This window comes from Chlamydotis macqueenii, chromosome 1, assembly GCF_036417535.1.
Source record: "Chlamydotis macqueenii isolate bChlMac1 chromosome 1, bChlMac1.mat, whole genome shotgun sequence".
Classification (NCBI taxonomy): Eukaryota; Metazoa; Chordata; class Aves; order Otidiformes; family Otididae; genus Chlamydotis; species Chlamydotis macqueenii.
Genome location: NC_141556.1, coordinates 103,364,759 through 103,384,527, shown reverse-complemented (window position 1 = coordinate 103,384,527; position 19,769 = coordinate 103,364,759). Strand labels below are relative to the sequence as shown.

The following is a 19,769-nucleotide window of genomic DNA, read 5'->3' as shown; positions in this document are numbered from 1 at the left end:
TACAGAAGTTGCTTTAACATGCCACTTGTGAAGGTAATGGTGCACATTGTAGCAGAAGCGCTTCAGAATTTCCACTCCTGGGATTACAGATTCGTGGTAAGCTGGTAAATGAGGAACAATGAGGAGTTTTCTAGAAAATTGAACAAATCCACCTTAACATATCACAGCGAATTGCACCTTAATGTTGTAAACTCTGTGGGGCAATGTTTCTGGAACAGCAGGGACATCTAGATTCCCTGCTTGCATTAAGCAGAAAGAAAGTGTATATATTGTGTGTCACGTGCATTTAGACACCAATTCCTGAAAATGCACTTAGGAAGACTATTAAGATGTATTTACAGTGAGATATAAATAAAGCCCATTACACTGACCGTTCTTAATCCTTGGTTTAAAATATTGTGAATCTTGTTATATTCCCCGAGTATATAATTTTCTAAAAAAATCATAACTTCAGATAATAGCCAGTCTAGGTAACAAGTTCAACAATGATTTAACAAGGTATCATCCAAATATTACTGAAATGTGTAAAAATCTCTGTTATTTTTCAAGAGAATCATAAGGTATAGTATTTTTACTTTTAAAAAGTAATATAAATTATATAGCAGGATGTGCTTTTCAGAAAAAATCACTTGATTTACGTGTCTTGCCTAACTGAAAAGTAAATCATGTCATTGCAGTCATTAGAACTATTTTTCTGTTCATGAGGCCACGTTTTGGCAAAATGTCTCTCCTTAGGTATTATTCTTAACACTCATTATATTTAATAAGCTTTAAACACCTGATTAAATTAATGAAATGAAGTATTTATTGAGTAAGACTAGCGACTAAGTTGGCATCTGCTGATTTTATAACAGTGTTAATGTTTTGTTTTATTACTTAGTCATACAACTGCATACTTCAATAGGGGAAATATAATGTCACATTCTCCTACTAAATAAGTGGGCAAATCTAGAACTGTTTCTGACTGAAATTACTTAAGTAGTGTACCCAAAAGAAAGGGCTTGATATATTTGGTTTATAACGTACAAAGCTACCAGATACAAGTAATGTAGCAGTAAATCCCCAGGCTGTATGTATCTTGCTTTAGTGACTAGTATCTAAGGACCTGAGATACTCTGTCTCTTTGTGAGGCAGTCAGGATTCAGGAAGCCAGCTTTTCATTCCCAGTCACAGACCTGTCTTTTTGGTGATTTCTCTCATATAAATTTGAAAGCAGATCTTGTTACGTGTAGGTAAAGACTGCATACCAACAATAAATACATGCTACTGTCTGTTAGGCAAATCTCATGAACTGTGAAGCTTCTCAAGAGTCTTCAGGAAAGAATTAGGTATCACTTGCCAGTGGGAAGGTATATGTGAATCTGCAAGACAGTCAATTCCCTTTTCTGCAGTGCCCTTAACTTACCTAGGGAGTTATCGCTGTTAATGCTTTGCCTTTGGTCTGTTTGATGCGAGTTCATGAGGCACAAGAGGAAAGGTTTCACAAAAGAAGGAAATCCAGGATTTTAAGTCAAATCTTATATTGCTTGTGATAACACAAGTAACAAGCAATTATTTGAGGAAAGGATGCAGAAAGGATGGAAAAAGGGATGGGCTGTGACACGATGCAGCAAGAGAAACGAATTTAGACTGTGTGTAAAATGTGCTACTTTGAGACTGATGTGCCTGGTTCAGGAAAAACACTCGGCATATGCAAGTGCACTTGTGAATGGGAATAGCCTAAATCATTTTAGAATCCATTTACAAACCACTTACATCTACCTCAGCCTGCTTGCATGATTTCTGATGTCTGTCAGCCACCCAGGACCATATTGCTTGTCACACAAACGGAAAGCTGTTTTCACTTAGCTTGCCAAGCACTTTGCTGAACTGTGGGCCCTGAAACCTCACACGGACTTGTTTTTAATTTAGGGAAGATTTTGGCCTGTTCCAGTTCCATTCTTTTTCCTTTTTTGTTTCTCTTTCCCCTGCTTGTTCTTTCACTTTCTTTAGTAGTTCCCATCCAGGATGGTAAGAATGTGATAGTGAAAGTTCATTTTATTCAAATGATCATTGAATATTCTTTGATGGTAGGTTCATAAGTTCACTATTCGTAAGTTTCTGATGCTACTGTTTCTGATGTATATGTTGCATATACATGCTTCATGTATCTAATGAAATGCATTGCTTTGGATCCAACAGACCAGAACCAGTACTGTGGACAAAGGATGGTGGAGAACTACCAGATCCAGAGAGAATGGTTGTCAACGGCAGGGTCCTAAGCATCAGTTTCCTAAACAAAACAGACAATGGCACATACCGATGTGAAGCAAAAAATCCTATTGGCCGAAACAGCACAGAATATGTCCTGATAGTACATGGTGAGTGCATTCTCGTTAGTTTTTTGGTGTGTGTTATGCATATGTAGCATTTCAAGAAAATATAATCAGTTACTTATGATAATTACTAAAAGAATAGGAAGAAATAGCTGGAAGTACAATTGCACTTTTATGGATGCTATCATCTAGTTGTGGGGAGTACATTTACTTCCTTTTATTGGCATGCCTCTCTTCATACATTTTAAGCAAAATATATTCACTTATGTTGTGAGCTTTTTGCAAAGTAAGCACCTGTAAAAATGTTTTGTGGTATGTCAGTACTGTTTTATAAATACTTGCCTCAGGCACATACTGTTTAGATAAAGCTGGTTACAAAAGGATATATGAAGGGAAATATGGAAATACCAGACAGATGGGTGTTTGAGGTTTTTTGTTTTGCTTTTTATAGACCGCCAAAGACAGGATATCAGATGCTTTTCTTCACAGAAATTACAGTCTGCTACTGAGAAAATTCAGCTTATACAAGTTAGCTGATCAGCATCTGACCTATCATTACAGTCAATCCTCAAAACTATGTCATGTCCTAAATTCATGTTACTTCTACTAATAAAATTGAAAAATAGGAAGGTTCACATGAAATTACAATTGATTTGTTTTCCTTAATTAATGAGGCAACAGTATGTGTCACATGGAAAGAACAGTCGGCTTTTACATTAATCATGAAATAGATTGATATAACTCAGGTATAGAGGAAATTATAATACAAACTCAGCATTTGGTGTATAGCTTTGCAATACGGATCTAGCAGTCTTGAAACGTAATTTCTCTTATCACAGATATGTATGTGATAATTCCTGGAAAATTATGAGTTCTGTAATTTCATTTTTAACCTAAGTGAACATAGAAGCAAAAGGACAACTGTAGTTCATGACAGTAGTTTTTTTCCTCTAGTTTTTTAAAAAATGCAGCTTCTTATAAAAAAAAAGACAAAATAAAATGAAACAATCTAATACAAATTATAGTCTGTAAATAGACATGGAAACTATATAGGTTTTATTTGCTCATGATTAATTCAGGTGTAATATATCTTTCTTTGGTGTTTGCAAGCTCTCAAAAACCTTTTTCACTAAAGGTTTAACCTGCATTTAGGTATTTGGCAGAAAACTCTTAATAAGTGCTAATTTCAGCTTTCAGTAATGAGATACTTTTTGGCACTGTTGATGAAATGTCATGTACGAGAAGAAACTCTTAGATTACTTTTCATTTTTCTTCAAGTTCACTATTAGTTTATATAGGATTAGTGGCACAAGTAAGGAGGAGGTCTTTGCATGAGGAACACAGAGCCTGTACTACTGCGTGAGTATTTCTGTGTTAAAGACAAACAGAAAAACTAAACCCTCTAACCTCTACTTACATTGGTTACTACAAGAAAAGGAAAAGAAAAACTGTCTTTTACATCTTGGAGGTGGTGGTGTATTGGTTGTTGGCTGCAGGCACAAAGTGCAGTGTCTTTGAGGTAATGGCTTCTGTGCTTACCAAATGTTGAAACTTCTGTCATTTGTGTTTTCTGCCCACTTTATTTATCTGATTATTTCTGAAAACATGGACTTTTATAATGGTAGATTTTCCCATCAGTGGTGACTTTGCAATATACCTCTATCAAAGAATATTTCATGATATCTTATGTGTCTTTCGCATAGTACCATGCCCCTTGTTGATCTGATTATCTTGCAACGTCATGGCAGTCTATAAAATCATTTATTATCAGGAGGGCGTTCTGTTATGTATGGCAGCACATTAGGCATGTTATCAGGTTTAGCTTGAACATTTCTGACCTTTTCTGTTGTGAGTACAAGGGTTTTCCTAATTACATTTCTGCAATTCTACTGTTAGAACTAGAGAAGGTAAATGTCAGGTGATTCCGAGGTTTCTGAAACAATGGAAGTAGTGTGACAGAGTATGTGATTATGTTTAGTGCTTAACAACTTATTGCATTTCAGAGTTAAGTTTATTTTAAGTAGAGAAGAGACTGACACAATTATTTTATCAAGTGTAGCACAATCGGTTGTATAGATCAATTTAGGCAGTCTTACCCTTTCTTTAGCTCATTACATTAATGAATGTCTCTAGTGAAACATAATCCTCCCAAAATTATACAATATTCTTTCTCTCTCTTTCCCACTCTCTCTCTCTCTGGGGGATAGCAAACCCACTTCTCATCATTTTCTGAGATGCATTCTTCCATTTAATATAGGACATATTTTTTCTCTGTATCTTCCTAAATATATCTGTGAGCATCCTTTGATTTCTCATCCTTTCCCCTGTGCCTAATATGTTGATATAAAGTCCTACTGCTTTGTTAGCGCTGATTTATCATACAAGTAAGCCTCCTTACCTTGAATGTTAGATTTCTAATACAGGTAACATGCCAGATTTAACATAAGGGGAGGTATGTTTGCAAGGACATGGGAGAGGATAGGGGAGGAATCTGCATGAGGAGAGAATCTCTTCACAAGAGATACTTTAAAATTGCAGGTCGAGGAAGCATGGTCTAGGAAAAGTGACCTACCAGATGTGTAAGGAGCAAGGCATAAGTGCCCTGCGTGCCAGTAACTGCTGCCTCAGTGGAGCCTCTGAAAGTCCAGCTCCACAGCTGTTAAACAGGTAGTAGTTTTTTTTAGGCAACTCTCGAGCCCAGAGGAGTTGCAGTGATGGAGAAAAAGAAAGGTAATCACATGCCAAATTTAGAGAGATACTAAGGCTGCAATTTTTCCAGGCAAGGTTGTGTGAGAAGGCACGGGACATCAATGTAAGGTATTCTCTGCAGAGGCAGAGGAGCGTAGCCTGATTCAGAACTTTTATTTTCTTATCCATGCTGTGATTTCCTCTACATTTTTTCCTTTTTTTCACTTCTACTTCAACAATTTTTCTATCTTTCTGTTTATTAAAATTCTAAAAGTTTCATCTGGCTTCTATTCCTTTTTTCCCTCTATGAAATGTCCCTTACAATGGGAATCAATCTACTAATTCTCTCAATTTCTGAAGTTATCTTCGTAACTCAGTAGAGATTTAGACAGCTTTAGCTTACAGAGGAGCTTGCCTAAAAAATGTAAGGTACAGTTTATCATAATTAGATATTAGGATCTGCAAAGTATTGATAGATATTAATTATACAAACAAAGCAAAGAGTGCCTCATGCCTTTAACTGGACCAACTTACACAAATTATACAGAAAATTAGTATTTTTTCCACTGTGGTGAGGTAATACTGTTTTGATGTTAAGTGATGGCAGTGGAAATAAATATTGCTATAAGCAGATGAATGTCTATCTGTCTAATATGGTTAGTATCTGATAACATAAAAAATCTTTTTAGATTTGTGGTGTAATTAAAGAAATCAAACTTCAGAGAAACAGAATATATTTTATTCAGGTAAAAGGCATGGGCTATTAAATATGCTCATGCTGCTTTGCTGAATCAATATGACTGCTCCTTTCGTTTTTCTTAACTTTTATTATTAATAATAAATGTCAATAAAAGACTTAGTGAAGCAGGAAGGTGAGCACGAAGTCAGAGTTTATAGGCTGCAGTACAAAGGCAAGACATGTAGTTTGTTCAAACATTTGTCTCATGCAGTTACAAACCACAAGCTTTAATGCCTGTAGCTGTTGTCATTTCTGTATTCTAATTGGTGAGCTTAGTCCTTTAAAAGTGCACATTCTGACTAGATATATTACACCCTTTCTTTGACAATGGGCCCCAGGCAATTTTCACTCTCTTCCAATTTATTAAGAATTTGTGTTTACCTTTGTCCAAATACTAGTCATTAATCATCAGTAAACAGAGCTAACTGTCAAACTCATGATACTCAACCCAAAAGCATATATTCTACTTGCAAAGCTTAGGTAGTAACTGCATTGATTTAGCTGGAGTTGAGAAGGGAAGTGGTCCATCATCATCAAACTGAAGACACAGCTGTTATGTATGCAGCAGTAGTTCATACCCTTTGGATGTCACTCCTGAAGACTTAGTTCAGCATGATACAGAGTGGGTGACAGAAGTCCACATCGTTGGGAAATCTTAATGGAAACAGAAGCACCTGATATTTTGCAGACCTATTTGAAATAAATTACCTTGATGAAATATCCTGATTTGCCTATCTAAAGACACACATTCAATTAATTGAAGTAGTCAGAGCTATAATGTGTCATGTATCAATTGTCAATATGAAAATTAACATGAATCAGCAACTGAATGGTCAAGGCAGTTTTCACAATTAGACATAAAGTAGAAAGTAATTGAGCCAGTAACTCAGTATATCTGGAGAATAAAAGGTGACATGACATTCCCTTGGCTTCAGCCTCTCAATTATTTTGTGTTTTCTTGGACAACCTATTTTTTTTTTTTGCAAATAAAGGCAACTGAAAGACCAAGTTACATCCTCATTAATATTTTTAAATGTACTTTCAAATAGATCTCCTACTATGGGTAAGACCAAAGGTCTCCCTGTGCCTTTCCTTTGGATTATAATGTATTTATCTTCCACTTGCTTGTCCAGTGCCATTTCAAAACATTTATCATCTTAGCTTTCACAACAACCTGTGGCAACAAGTTTCTGAATTGAATTATGTGCTTTGAGGAAAAAGTATTCTCTCTTGTTTGTTTAAGCCCGCTGTTTGATCTCTTCACTGCAACTTTCCAATCTATTTGGCCTTTTTTTTGCTGTTTGTGCTGTAAGTACAGAAAATCTTGCTGTGATAGGTGTTCACGTTTGCATTCTGATAGCATCACCTCATTCCTTGTACCGTCACTGCCATAATTTCTTTCAAATCGCAGTACATTGATTCTTTCAAATTACAGTACATTGAAGGCCAGGTTGGATGGGGCTCTGAGCAACCTGATCTAGTTGGAGATGTCCCTGCTCCTTGCAGGGGGGTTGGACTAGATGACCTTTAGAGGTCACTTCCAACCCAAACTGTTCTGTGGTTCTATGATTTATACATCTCCCGTTATAAATTCTCCCGCTTAGGCCGGTGGCTTGTATCCTCTTCTAAGTTATACAGCTGTTGTTATCTCTATAATGTTCTCGTTTCCACCTTCATTTTGCCATTTTCCAGTCTGTTCACCCCATTGCAGTTAAAATCACTTTTAGTTTCATGCTGTTTCCCTTCAATAGATTCTTAAATATTTCCACCTCGCTCTCAATTTCTCACTAATTATAATCTTAGACTTTGCCTTTCCTGGATTCCTGTCACTTGTATCCTCTCTCCTTCGTTCACTGTCTCTTCTTAATCTTTTTCTTAATTTTTGGTCTAGTAGTAAATCTCTGTGATTGTCTGACAGATTTGCACCAGACATCTTTTTTTATTAAATCCTGCCTCCAAATATATTTATAAATAAGTTCACCTTCTGTGGCCGCTCATAATTCCAGCACCATACCATTTTACTTCTATACAAGGTTCTTTTTAAATTAGTAGAAATTTTGTGAAATCCGAAACACATATGAAATGAAGCAAACTCCATTACCTCTATCTTTTCTAGATTCCTTTATCTTTGTTCATTTGCCCACTATCACATTTTTATTATGTTTCATTTCTGTTATGGTATTCTCATAGGAATCTCTCTCCTTCCTTTATTTCTGTAACCCACTTGTGCACATCTCTCGCTTTATGAAAGTAAAAACTGAGTAGAAAAGTAATTTGAAATAAAACTGAGGAGGTGGGATTTTTTTTCTGTTTTCTTTGAAAACAGAGCTTATTGGATAGGCAATAGGTCTCCTGGTTTGGAAATATTTTCATTACAGGCCTCTGATAAATCTTGTGCACTGTTTTTGAACACCTTAAACTCATAAACATATTTCAAATACCGCATAAAAGTTACTCACTGAAGGGGTGTGAGGGAGGTGGGAAGGAAAGGAAGCAGCATCCATGTGGAGAAGCATGCTCATCAGTAATCTAGTTGTCCTCTGTTTTGGCATTAAGATCCTAGACATTAAGGTAGCTGAACAACCTCTAAAGTTTCCTCCTTTATAGTTCCTGAGTTGAAACATCTCATTTACAGACATACCTCAGAGGAAAGACTTTACTTGCCTATGGGAAAATCATACCCTTTGACTGAACAAAGCTTAGGCTTTGGGAGAAGAGAATTGAGCAGGCCCATGGTGTAATGGAACAATAATAACATGTACAGCTACAATAGAGGGGTTTTTTAATAAAAAAAAAACAACCTTGCCCTTACAGCAATCAAGGCATATCAAGACTATGAGGCTCAGAAGACTGCTTAAGACTTCATTTGAAATTCTATGCATGTGTATACCTATGCTTTTCAGTTTTGAGAAGTTTTCTTTGTATCTGTGTTTGAATTAAAAGAAAGAGGATGTCTCAGTTTCGAGTCTTTAAAGCAGAGGTGAAAAGTCTCTCCTATTCCCATCTTACAAAAAGTAAAAGTAACACTAAAAAGTACAGAAGGCAACTCACGGAGGAGCCTGAGCTTTCAGCTCAAAAATAAATAAATAAAATAATGCTCTTGAAGACTTTATCCTTCTCAAAAGCCTTTCTTCCCCCTAGACCATCTCTTTTTTTTCTTTTTCTCTCTTTGTCTTCTCTGCTATTTATACACACACACTACACACGCACAAAATTGAATGAACAAACAAATAGACGTCTAGTAACTTGTCCAGGAAGGTAACTTTTTTTTCCCTTCTTCATATCTTTTGAGATCCACAGTAGTTGGATGGTTTTCTTGCAAAAGCTGAGGTGTGGAGGAATGAGGTTTCACTGTGGCTGGCCTAAGAAAGTAACTCATTATAACCCTATGCTAAAGGTAACATTATAAGCACTGAGAGAATTTCATTCATATGTTATTCTGCAAAGCATAGCCCTTCAAATTGTGTTGAAATATTTTGATTTTGCATATACATCAGCATTCTAAAGTGACATTAAAGTACTAAATTATTATAATAAAGTTAACTTCTCCAAAGGACTCTCGGGTACACTAAAAGAGGTGGCCGAGACCTTAAAACAATGCAGATGAATACTGCACAATCAGATTAATTAAAAAATCATTTTATAATATAGCTTTTATTATTAGATTAAAGAAGAATAGTGTTTAGTTGACATTTTCAGGTATAAGAAATCTGTCAAGAAACTTATGGTGGAACTGTTGGCTTAATTTTATGGATGAATTGTCAAGCTATTATCCCCAAACACTCATCAGGCAGCTACTTTGAAATTGCTTTTTTTTTGATAAATACTTGAATAGTGGGCTATATTTGAGTTGTATGAACTGATATTTCTTCATTTTAGGTGACTTTAGACAAACAAGATACAATTATTTTTTTTTTTCAGATAAGCTCAAAATTATTTTGAGAAGGTTAAGAAAATAACATTCCAAACCATAGTAACACTTTTGGTGAATCTGTTTCACACTTCTACATTTTTACATTAAAATGCTTTTGTTGATTAAAGGAAATTTTAAAAATAAAGTGATTTTTTTTAGATAACGTATGGAAGATTTTAATTTTTTTTTCAGTACTGGAGTACTCATTGAAATTATTGAATTCAGGGTATTTCAGTTTAATTAAATCTGGACTTTCCTGCTTTTACTTTTTTTCTTTTCCCCCTCGTGGTGAATGCAGCAGAAGCTCTCTCCAGGTCCAGTCTTTAATACCATATTCTAACATGTATAGCTCATTCCTGCTTGAATAAAAGTTATTCTAAAAACCTGTAGATTTGGATAATGTCTTTAATAACACACAACACTTGAAAATATTTAATTTTCTATGTACATATATAATTGGCTAATGTGATAGTTCTGAATTTGAATTCCCTGTGTGTTTTCTGAAAAGGAAAAGATTGCATATTAGTTTTGAATTATAATGAGTTTTAGTTTTTTTATCCAAACACAATAATTGCATAAAGTTAACATTTTGAATGCTTGTATATGGGTAGAGCATCTACAATAAAGTACTTCTTGAGCTAGATATACTAGATATATTGCTGTTGCTTTTTTGAAAAGAACTATTTTAACTCATCTTAAGTGACATGTATTTTAAAATAGTATTGTTGAGTTTATTATCACTCTGATTTGCTGTAGTAGCACAGCTTGTTCTCTAATTTTTCTAGACTTCAAGCTTTACTATTGCATGTACTTCTAATGTTCTTGAACTTTACTTCAATTGAGCTTTTTTGGTTGAGGGGTCAGTCAAGTAAAATTACCATGTCTGTGAACATCATATGCCATCCTCATGAAGAAAATGTAACTGTTAACAGAATAATTTCACTTGAGACTGATGACATATCTGTAGTCTAACAGTTGCTAATGGTCTTCTGTTTTCATCTAGATCAATTATTATTCACAAAACCCAAACCATAAAGAAACTATTAAGTGACTTAGTAATTTTCTAAATTTAAATCTTTTGTGCACTGTTAGGTGCTACGTGGAATGCAGATAACGATGTCCTGTCTCTATCTATCTCATGTGCTTCTATAACTTACCTTTCTTTTGAGAATAAGTTGCTCAGTTTTTCAATCAATTCAAGAAAGTAAAATGATACACTATGTAGTGATATTGCTTAAAATGTCAATTGGTGATGCTAGCCTGGTGATATATTAGTGCCATGTTTTGTTCCAACTGAGATTACAAACCTTGGGAAGGTAGCACAAATCATTGTTTCTGAGCAAATGGAGATAAATATAAGTGCTTTGGGAGATTGCAAACAGCATACTGAGTCTTAGAGGGGCAAAGAAAGCTTCTGCAAAAATGACACATCTTAGAAAGCTTTGAGAAGTTCCTATCTAAGGTCTATGATCACAAGTGAAGATGAGCATAGAGGCTCAGATAGAAGTGGACACTTACAGATTTGCTCATCTCAAACTGTTAATATTTCTAACATCCATAATTTGATGTTAATAATTATTAGTTCTGATTATTCTATTTTTGCTATTTTTAATTTTAATAATTAATGACTTCTGAAGTTTCTCTTAGCATACATTTCTATATAATATAAAGGAAAAAATATTCAATAAAATATTTCTTACAGTGTTCTATTAATATTTTACTTGAGCAAATAAGTGTGTGTCCCCCCCCTTTCCATATTCTTCCGACTGAAGAACAGGTAAAACTGACAAAAATGTGAAATTTCCCTGCACAGAATTTAAAAAGATCTTTCTTCAGTATAGCTTTTGGTCTAAATTTCTGGTGGGACCCAGAAGTTTTTAGCCCCTCCTCCAAAAGGGAAACCCGTAAGCCACAGTCACAAACTATTTTTTTTCTAGCTCTTATTGCTTGAATTCTTGCCATAATATAACAACATTCTGTTTGCTTTGTAATTAAAGTCACATTTTTATTGCTAAATCATATCATAGCCTTTATGCATTGGATCTTCCTCTGTCTTGCTATGCATTAGTGTGAATTGCTTTGACTTTGTCTCAAGGATAAGAACTGTTTTGACTGCTTTCAAGAAAGCTCATTGCATCAGTCTTTCTGTATGACTCCCATGGAAAGGAGAAGAGACAGGAGAAACTAGCCAGGAGGACAATACAGGTATATCTCAAAACTACTCTCAGGTTGCAGGGAGGAGAAAAACCCACAAAAAAAAACCATTGCTAGCAACTATGAGTATGAATCTACCAATGTTGATAAACTTGGTTGGAATGGCCAGTGCCATACAGAGATGTCCTGTAACACTCTGACTTATTTCACAAGGCTGTGATTGACTCACTAGCACAAAGAAAGCTGTAACTTTTTTTTGAATATGCTTACCTGGCAGGTGCCTGTGAACAGGTCTCCAGAAATCTGCTACAACTGATGGAGTTCATGTTGTGGTGTAAGGTGATGTCTCAGTTGTGAGAAGAATGGTCCAAACAATTTTCAGCCAGGATTATTTGTCTTTTGTTAGAAGGCCTGAAGACAGAAGAATTAAAGTTTTAATTTGTTTTTTCTTTATCTACTTTATACTCTGACATGTATTTTCTTTACTTTTCCTTCACTGATATCCACACAACTTGTTTACTTCCCAAATACTCCTTGAATAAAAAAAATTACTTTTGCTTGGTAACTTCATGCCTGAGGAGGGTATATCTTTCAGTTGAAACTACTGGTATTAATCCTCATGGCAAGTGAAGAAAGAAATAAACCAAAGGAGAGGAGGAAGGACAGAAAAAAAGTTTAGCACAGTAAAACTGCAGGACTGGGTAAACTATTTTATTCTTGAGGCATTACTGTGGATCATTGCACTAATGTATTTGTTTTTCTCTCTGTCATTTCTGGTTTTTATATTTTCTTTGAGTTTCCTGATCCTTGATTGGTAGGAGGCAAGAAGGAGTTGTAGGAAACTGACATGTTGGAGTGCTTGTTTGCTGCTCGATTGAGGAGAACTCTGGATGGCTTTCATCATTCACAAGCAGGAACTGAAACTCTTTGCACAGCTTTGTATATCTTTTTTTTTTTTAAATAAATTCACAGATATGACCAAGCATTCCTTATAACAAATAACATGATATTCCATTGGTGAACTCTCCTATTTGATGGCTTAGTAGTTAAGGTACCAAATGTCTGCCTGCCTGAAGGAAAGCTGGATAATTTTAATAAAATTAAGTCTTGATTATATTGCATGTGTCCCACCATTGATAGTAGAGTGTCATACAAAGCCAAAGAGTCATGGGGGGAATTCAACTATGTGTATAGAACTCTTTTGAGCAAAGAAAGACACAGCATAAAAGATTGACAGCTATAAATATAGGGCCTTGGCTTCTCAGGTAAGGTACTATGGTTATAAGAAAGTGAGAATTAAGTGAATTAGCCAAAGACAGTACAAATAAGTGCAATAAACTATGTTTTAGGGTGCAAAGATGCCATTAACTTGCCAAAGGTGATTTTCAATGGGATACAGATATCCCACTGTGATAAAGCATTTCAGATTAGTATTGAACACTTTTGATTTTATTTTGAAATTAAGTAATTTAAAATAAATAACATTCTCTGTTGTCTGTCTTTACTAACCTTAAAATTATTGCAGTGAGTTTTGAGTTGTTTAAGCAATTTCAGTGATTTGTCCTGAATTTCTCAGAGAAATGAAAATAGTAACCGTAATAAAATAGAGATCAGCAATCTGTTTACCTCCCTTTAGTTTCAACACTTGTCTCCTTAATGGGGAAATTTTAGAAAATTCTCCATGACCTCTTTCTTCTTCTTAGTGCAGTGCTGGCTGAGCTTTTTGAATTTTTTTTTGCACAGAAGGAGTCAGATGTTATTCTGAAAAAGCTGTTATCTTTGTTCAAGGCTACTGGTGTCTGAATTTGTGTTGTACATTAGCTTTTCCATATAGATTTTCAAGGGCCAGCTGCGGATACTTTATTTCATTTAATTTTGAATACTCCTATTTTATGATTTGGAGAAACAAGGAAATATGACTTGTCTATTTACTTAAAAGAATGAAAATTAATATCACAGCCTTAATGTGATTTTTAAGCAGTGGCAACGGGCCTAGAACACCATATTAATAATGATAGAATGCTGCGCTTCTGTGGCAAACTGTGTTGGCTCTATTCATACAAGACGTTTGGTGGCTTTTGTGGTAACATTTTGTCTTGAATGCAATGAAATTGGCACTTTAGGTATAAGGACGACTACTTCTTTAAATATGATTTCAAGAGATTTTGTTTTCTTTTGTGGTTTTGATTGGTTTGGTTTTTTTAGTAGAGGATTAGAACAAGGCTCGAGAGATCTGTTCTGAGCTCCCCCATCAGGCTCTGAAGTCTGTAAAATATTAGACATTTCACTTAGTATTTCAGTGTTCATTTCCCCAGCTGTGAAAAGGGAATAATGCCACCTCCTTTTCCCTAATATTTGGTCTGTGCTGTCTAAATAATGATCTCACAGAAACTCAAGGCAGAGATCCATTCTTTACTGCATATGTATTTGTTGATGTCTAGTTGTGAACAAAATCAAGACATGTATGGATGTCTTTTTATAAGTAAAGCTACTTCATTTGAGACTGCAGTCTCAAACAGTGCTCTGAAACTTCACCTTTTTATTTGAAATGTTGAATTACAAATTTCTTTTTCTTAGCCTATTGCATGCTTTGCAAAGTTTATTTAATTTCTTTCAGGCAAGTTGCATAAGCCTCAGTGATTTGCTCAGTGCAATAGTTCTAACTACTTTAATTAGAAACATGGGCTTTTATACAAGATAGAATGACTCCCTTAAAAAAAATAGACTTTATTAATATTATTACTATTAAATGGGAAAGGGCTTTTTTTTAACTACTAGCAAAGCCTGTGGTAACTCTGGGGAAAAGTAGGTCTTACAGTGTACTTTTGGAATAATCTGAAGTACGTATTGTCTTCATATACTCCATAACATGGAATAGTAATCTTTCTGTTGAATATTTGTTTTAATTTGTCCTCAGAGATACATCTTACACTAATAACAATTAATAAAGTAAACCTTAGAGCACTTGAAAAAAGATTATTCAGTATTAAAGAATTTGCCTATTTGAGAATTTAGATTTTCCTTGTACTAAGATAATCTTCAATATCTAATCATGAGGGCAAGTTATTATCTTATTGATTTTATCCCTTTATGTTCTCTGTATGTCACCTGATTTTAGAACAATTACAGATTAAGAAATATTGTGTTCCAACCTATTTGTTTTCTCCAGTTCAAATGTTGGAGTTCATATGATCTGCCCCACTAACTGAACAGCAATAGGTAAATGTATTGTGAGATACTGCATTATGTCACCTTTTGTTCTTCTGCTTCACTGAAAGCAAGAATGGTGAGCTTTTTAAATGGCTAGACTGGTGACAAACAATGAGTCTGACGGACAATGAAATGGGGAGCGTGTTCCAGCATCTCAGGGCCTTCATTGCAAACTTCTCTTTCTGTTTCAAGGGAGCTGCAGCTAGAGTGCTTTTGCTGATCGCAAATTCAGCAGAGTGGTGTGGGGAGCAAGATGATCCCTAAAGTAAGCACTGAGGGCTTCAGAGGTCAAACTGTGCATTTTGAAAGTTATCAGCCACCAGTGCAATACTTAAATGTTTGTGTTAGATGCTTTCCTGTGAAATGCTCGATTCAAGTTTTCTGTGATCCCTATGTGCAACTCCAGTATCTGTGTGTGCAACAGACTAGTCTCCAGGTGACAAAGCCATATTTGTGCTAACATATGTGCTGTGGTCAAGTTTTTCTAGCTAGAAAAAAAAATGCTTTTTTTTTGTGTGTGTGTTTACTGCTATTCTTTCAATTTTAGCAAGTACTCTTGAGCAATATAAAACACACAGACCTGGTGCCCACTAAATCCTGAATTCTGTTCTATGGAAGGGGAGACATTCAAGAAGAAGGGTGGGGGCTGCATCTCCACTCAGCGTACTCCGCCTGTCAGAGTCCCCACGGAAGGAGGGGCAGAAGTAGAGGTGGGTTTTATATAAATATCCCTCCCTGTCTGCCTGACCCAGGGCCCCACAGTGCCACATGAGAGCTGGTCTGAGCCTGGGCAGCCGCAGCTGGGCAGAGAGGGAAGTTGCAGAGCCCAGTGCTGCTCTCAGTCTTGAGAACTGGTCCTCCCTTACTGTGTCTTTCTTGCTGCATGAAGACACTTTCTTCCCGTTACTTCTTTCTTGTCACCTGTCTGAGAGCCACAGCTCCTTGTTTTCTGACAGCTCGCATGCCTGTCCTGAGCCTTACCTGGCTTTACTGGTGGAAAATCAGCCTTTCACACACTTGTAGTCTTCGTGAGTCCTGCTGTTGCTCTGGTGCACAAAATAAATGACATATTCAATAGAGGAGTTGTTTCAAGACGATTAAGGGCAGTTAACTTTTTCTTCATATTTCAGTGTCAAATGAGATGGCATAATCAGAAACAACTTGCTACTACGGCTTGTTTTTTTCATATTCATCACATTTTTTTATTTTGTCATAAGCAATTCTGGTCAGAGCATGTGTTGTAAAATGTGCTATGGTGTGATATCAGGTCCTCATTTTAAAGGATGAACTTTTATGTTATTTGGGATGACACCATGCTTCAAGTACTAAGTACTAATATTGAAATAGGCTTTGTTCTTTTGAGTTATGTTCTTAACTTTCTAAGGGTAGAGTTTGGGCTAGGGATATGTAGATACAAATTTTTTGTTTGGCTCTTTGAAAACAGAAGGAGACATTGTCTTTTTTGCTATAGTTTTGTAGTACCTCATCCTCCTTCATTTGCTATTGAAACCTATTGCTTTCAAAATAGGAAAAAAACCCCCACCAAACTATCAAACTTTCTATGAGAAGAGAGAACTGTTGGTCTTTCCAGTTCCTAACTTAGGAAAAAAAGAGCAATAAGATCAAAATCCTAATATCTCTTAACACTTGATTTTTTTTCCTCTGTTCTGACTGTGCAAGTAAACCATGTTTAATCAAACGTTAATGAGCTCTCCCACATCTTCTAACATCTAATATTGTCTACAGGCCCATGAAATGTCTTAGAATCATAGGACTATATGAATTTATTTTCTTCTCTTTCTAAGCCGGCTAGTCATTTTAGCCCAGCTGTGTGTCTTGCATTATGAACTCATCCACTAGAAGTCTCTAATGGTTTTAACTAGGGATCTAGATCTACATGGAGCTTTTGTTAAAAGGGTTTGGATATTTTTTAATGACATCTGATTTGCTAGCAAAAATGTCAAGCACATAATTACCATTTCAGAGTTTCATAAATCTGAATCAATTAGTAAAAAGAACTCCTTGACCTCATGTCTGTGAGCCTTCATGATCATTCAGTCTAAGTGCTAAGGAGCTATTGGCACATGATATTCAAGCTGAATGATCCTTTTGTTCAATCCCGTTTTCTCTGAGCAAGGCTAAATGCAGCTCCCTTTGAATTTAAAACCTTGCTAAATTATTTAGTACTACATACCACAGACTGATTAAATTTTGCACAGAGTAGTGAGATTGTTTCCCAGGTAGGTCATCACTCAGTTCAGTTTACCACTTAAAATTTCTTTCATTCTCAGTCAAAGTACAGCAAGGGCCATCCATCATTATCACTTGTCCTTTAATTTTTCTGTCAGCCTTTGTCAAGCTTGAAACAAAAGCCTTTACGTTTTTATCAACTGCAGCTATTGTTGTCTGAATTGTGCTCAGTCATTTCAGAATATCGGTTGTGTTTTTACCAAACAAGTCAAATACTTTCAATAGGTCAGATCTATCTTTCACATAAGCCCACTAAACCAAACAGAACCATTTCTCATTTCTTTGGAAATGGAGAGTAAAAATGCTCAGGGCCAAATCGACAGTAAGAGTAAATAGTCCAGGCTCCCTGCACTTAAATGGATGAATGTCTTCTGCCGTAGTAAGAAGAATGCGGCATCAATTCAGGAAAGAAGGAGAGGCAAACAGGAAATTTTGATCAGGCAGGGCTTGACAGTATTTTGAGCCAATCTTGTACAACACTATTCTGCCACTTGTAAACAGACTACATCTGTGCCTCTGCTAAAAAGCAGCCTCCAGACCAAGCCAAGTGTTGAATGCTCCTCTTTTTTTCACTGTCCGCTCACAGCCAGCCGTCAGATTAACTGCTGTCTGCCTTCACCTTGCCAGTGCTTGTGTAGCTTGATGGCATGCTAACAGACAGTAGCAGCCATGAAGAATGCCTTTCTAAAACCTTCTCCATACTTTTCTTTGCATCCACTGAACTGTGACATTACGTCAGGTCCTCACTGAAAAGGGAGTTCTTGGCATTTGCGGCTCAGGTCAAACCCCTCTGTGCTGCTGGAGAGGGGTTAGGAGTTTGTCTCTCTCGTTGAAAAGCCAGTTTGGGTCTTACCTATATAACCTGTGGGATCATACATGAAAAAGAGTTGGGACTGGAGATAGTAACTCCCCTTGGCATGAAGTCTAACCCCTTTTCTATTTCAAACAATTTTAATGGAAACAAGTAGTTCACTGTGAGTTGTTTGTATTTCAGAGGTAGCAAGGTGATGAAGTGAATAGCAATGTAAATACATTATTGTATTTTTCAATGAATATCTGTCAACAAACATTAATTTTAGGAGTGAGGTTTCAAAATCAGTGATGACAATTATTGCTTGACTTCTAAATCTCTGAGCATGGCTTTTCTATCTTTTTTGGTTCCCTATCTGCAAAATATAGCTATTTTCTGCTTCACAGGAGGCTCAGGATTTATACCTTAGTATTATTGAAATAGCAATCTGGTGCATTGATTTGGGTACGGCTACTTGAATTAAAAAGTTCCACTCTACAAAGTCTCTTGGTCATAATGATCCTCAGTATTTAGTGGTGTGAGAGTCATAAACAAAAATTTGTTTTCAGCTGGATGTTGTGTACTAGATTCAGAAGTTGCAAAGCCAGAAAACTGAATTAAGTCTCACTCCAACACAGATTTCTTGGGTAGAAATCTGCAACCCATTTTGTTAAGATCCTTCTTGACAGACAACTCAAGGGGAAAAATCTGTGTAGCCCCTTTGATAGCATGTTTCTGAGCAGCTGCCAACAGAGAGCTCTGGGTAATGTAACATAGTAGTATGAGATAGGTGTGCCCTGCAGTAAAAGCAATGGCGAAAAAGTCCTACAGGACTAGAAACAGTCAAACTGTAATTCTCTTTTCTAGCATGCAAATGAAACAGCACAGTCTTTAAAACACAGTGATTCATATTCCTTAAACAAAAACCTGTGCTGTTGAGTATCAGCTTACACTTGTAGTCTGTCTGATTTGAGGAACTACCAAACCCTCTTACCTCCTACACCTGCACTATGTGATGATGAGAGAGTGAGGGGCACTGCACATTACTTCTCTTTTTTCAGAAGTACATATGCTGCATTCTCTCATGCAAAAGCATTTTCAAGGCAAAGTTTTTGTGAGAATCCATAAATCTTCTTGGAAGAACTGATAAGGAGCCTTTCTGTCACAGAGACTCAGTAGGATGGGGGGTGGGCCCATACACGCAAGTCTTTTCAATGTGGGGATCAGGTGCTTTTCAGAATGCTAATCTACGCCTTGACTTGGGCTGTCCAAAATAGGGTTTAAGGATGTGATATGGTCCAAGAGTTCCAAAATATGTTTTCTCCTTCTACATACATTCCTGTTGCGCGCTCTCGTGTCATTAAAGAAGAGATTCTACTGGGAAGAGCCTTGAACCTAAGCAGGTGTAAACCAGGCATTTCTAGAGCCCAGAGCAGACTTAGATTTCATTGCTTGGGCAATGCAGTGCTCTTCAGGTTGCTGATTCCTGGTTGCTATCTTGTGTTGTAGTCTTTGGGAGCAAATAATTGTAATGCTGTGAGCAAAGCAAACCAACTACAGTCATTTGTGTGGTGAATTTCACCTTACTCTACTAAGAAAGAAACAAAACCAATGCTATTGTTTGCATTTACGTTTCTTTTGAGAACGTATGTTTTTCTTTCAGGCTTCTGACAAGCTGCCATTTTGATGTTTGGCATCAGAGTTTGTGAC

At 36.2% G+C, this 19,769-nt stretch overlaps 1 protein-coding gene across 4 annotated transcripts in view; it reads left to right on the top strand.

The window, feature by feature from the left end:
* The window catches only part of CADM2 (cell adhesion molecule 2), a 685,724-nt gene that overhangs the window by 612,853 nt on the left and 53,102 nt on the right, over positions 1-19,769 (top strand). For all 4 annotated transcript variants that reach the window (XM_086763694.1, XM_086763712.1, XM_086763689.1 and 1 more), the window contains one exon: positions 2,182-2,360. In XM_086763694.1, the coding sequence (XP_086619820.1) occupies positions 2,182-2,360 (179 nt within the window). The remainder of the gene's footprint in view (positions 1-2,181; positions 2,361-19,769) is intronic.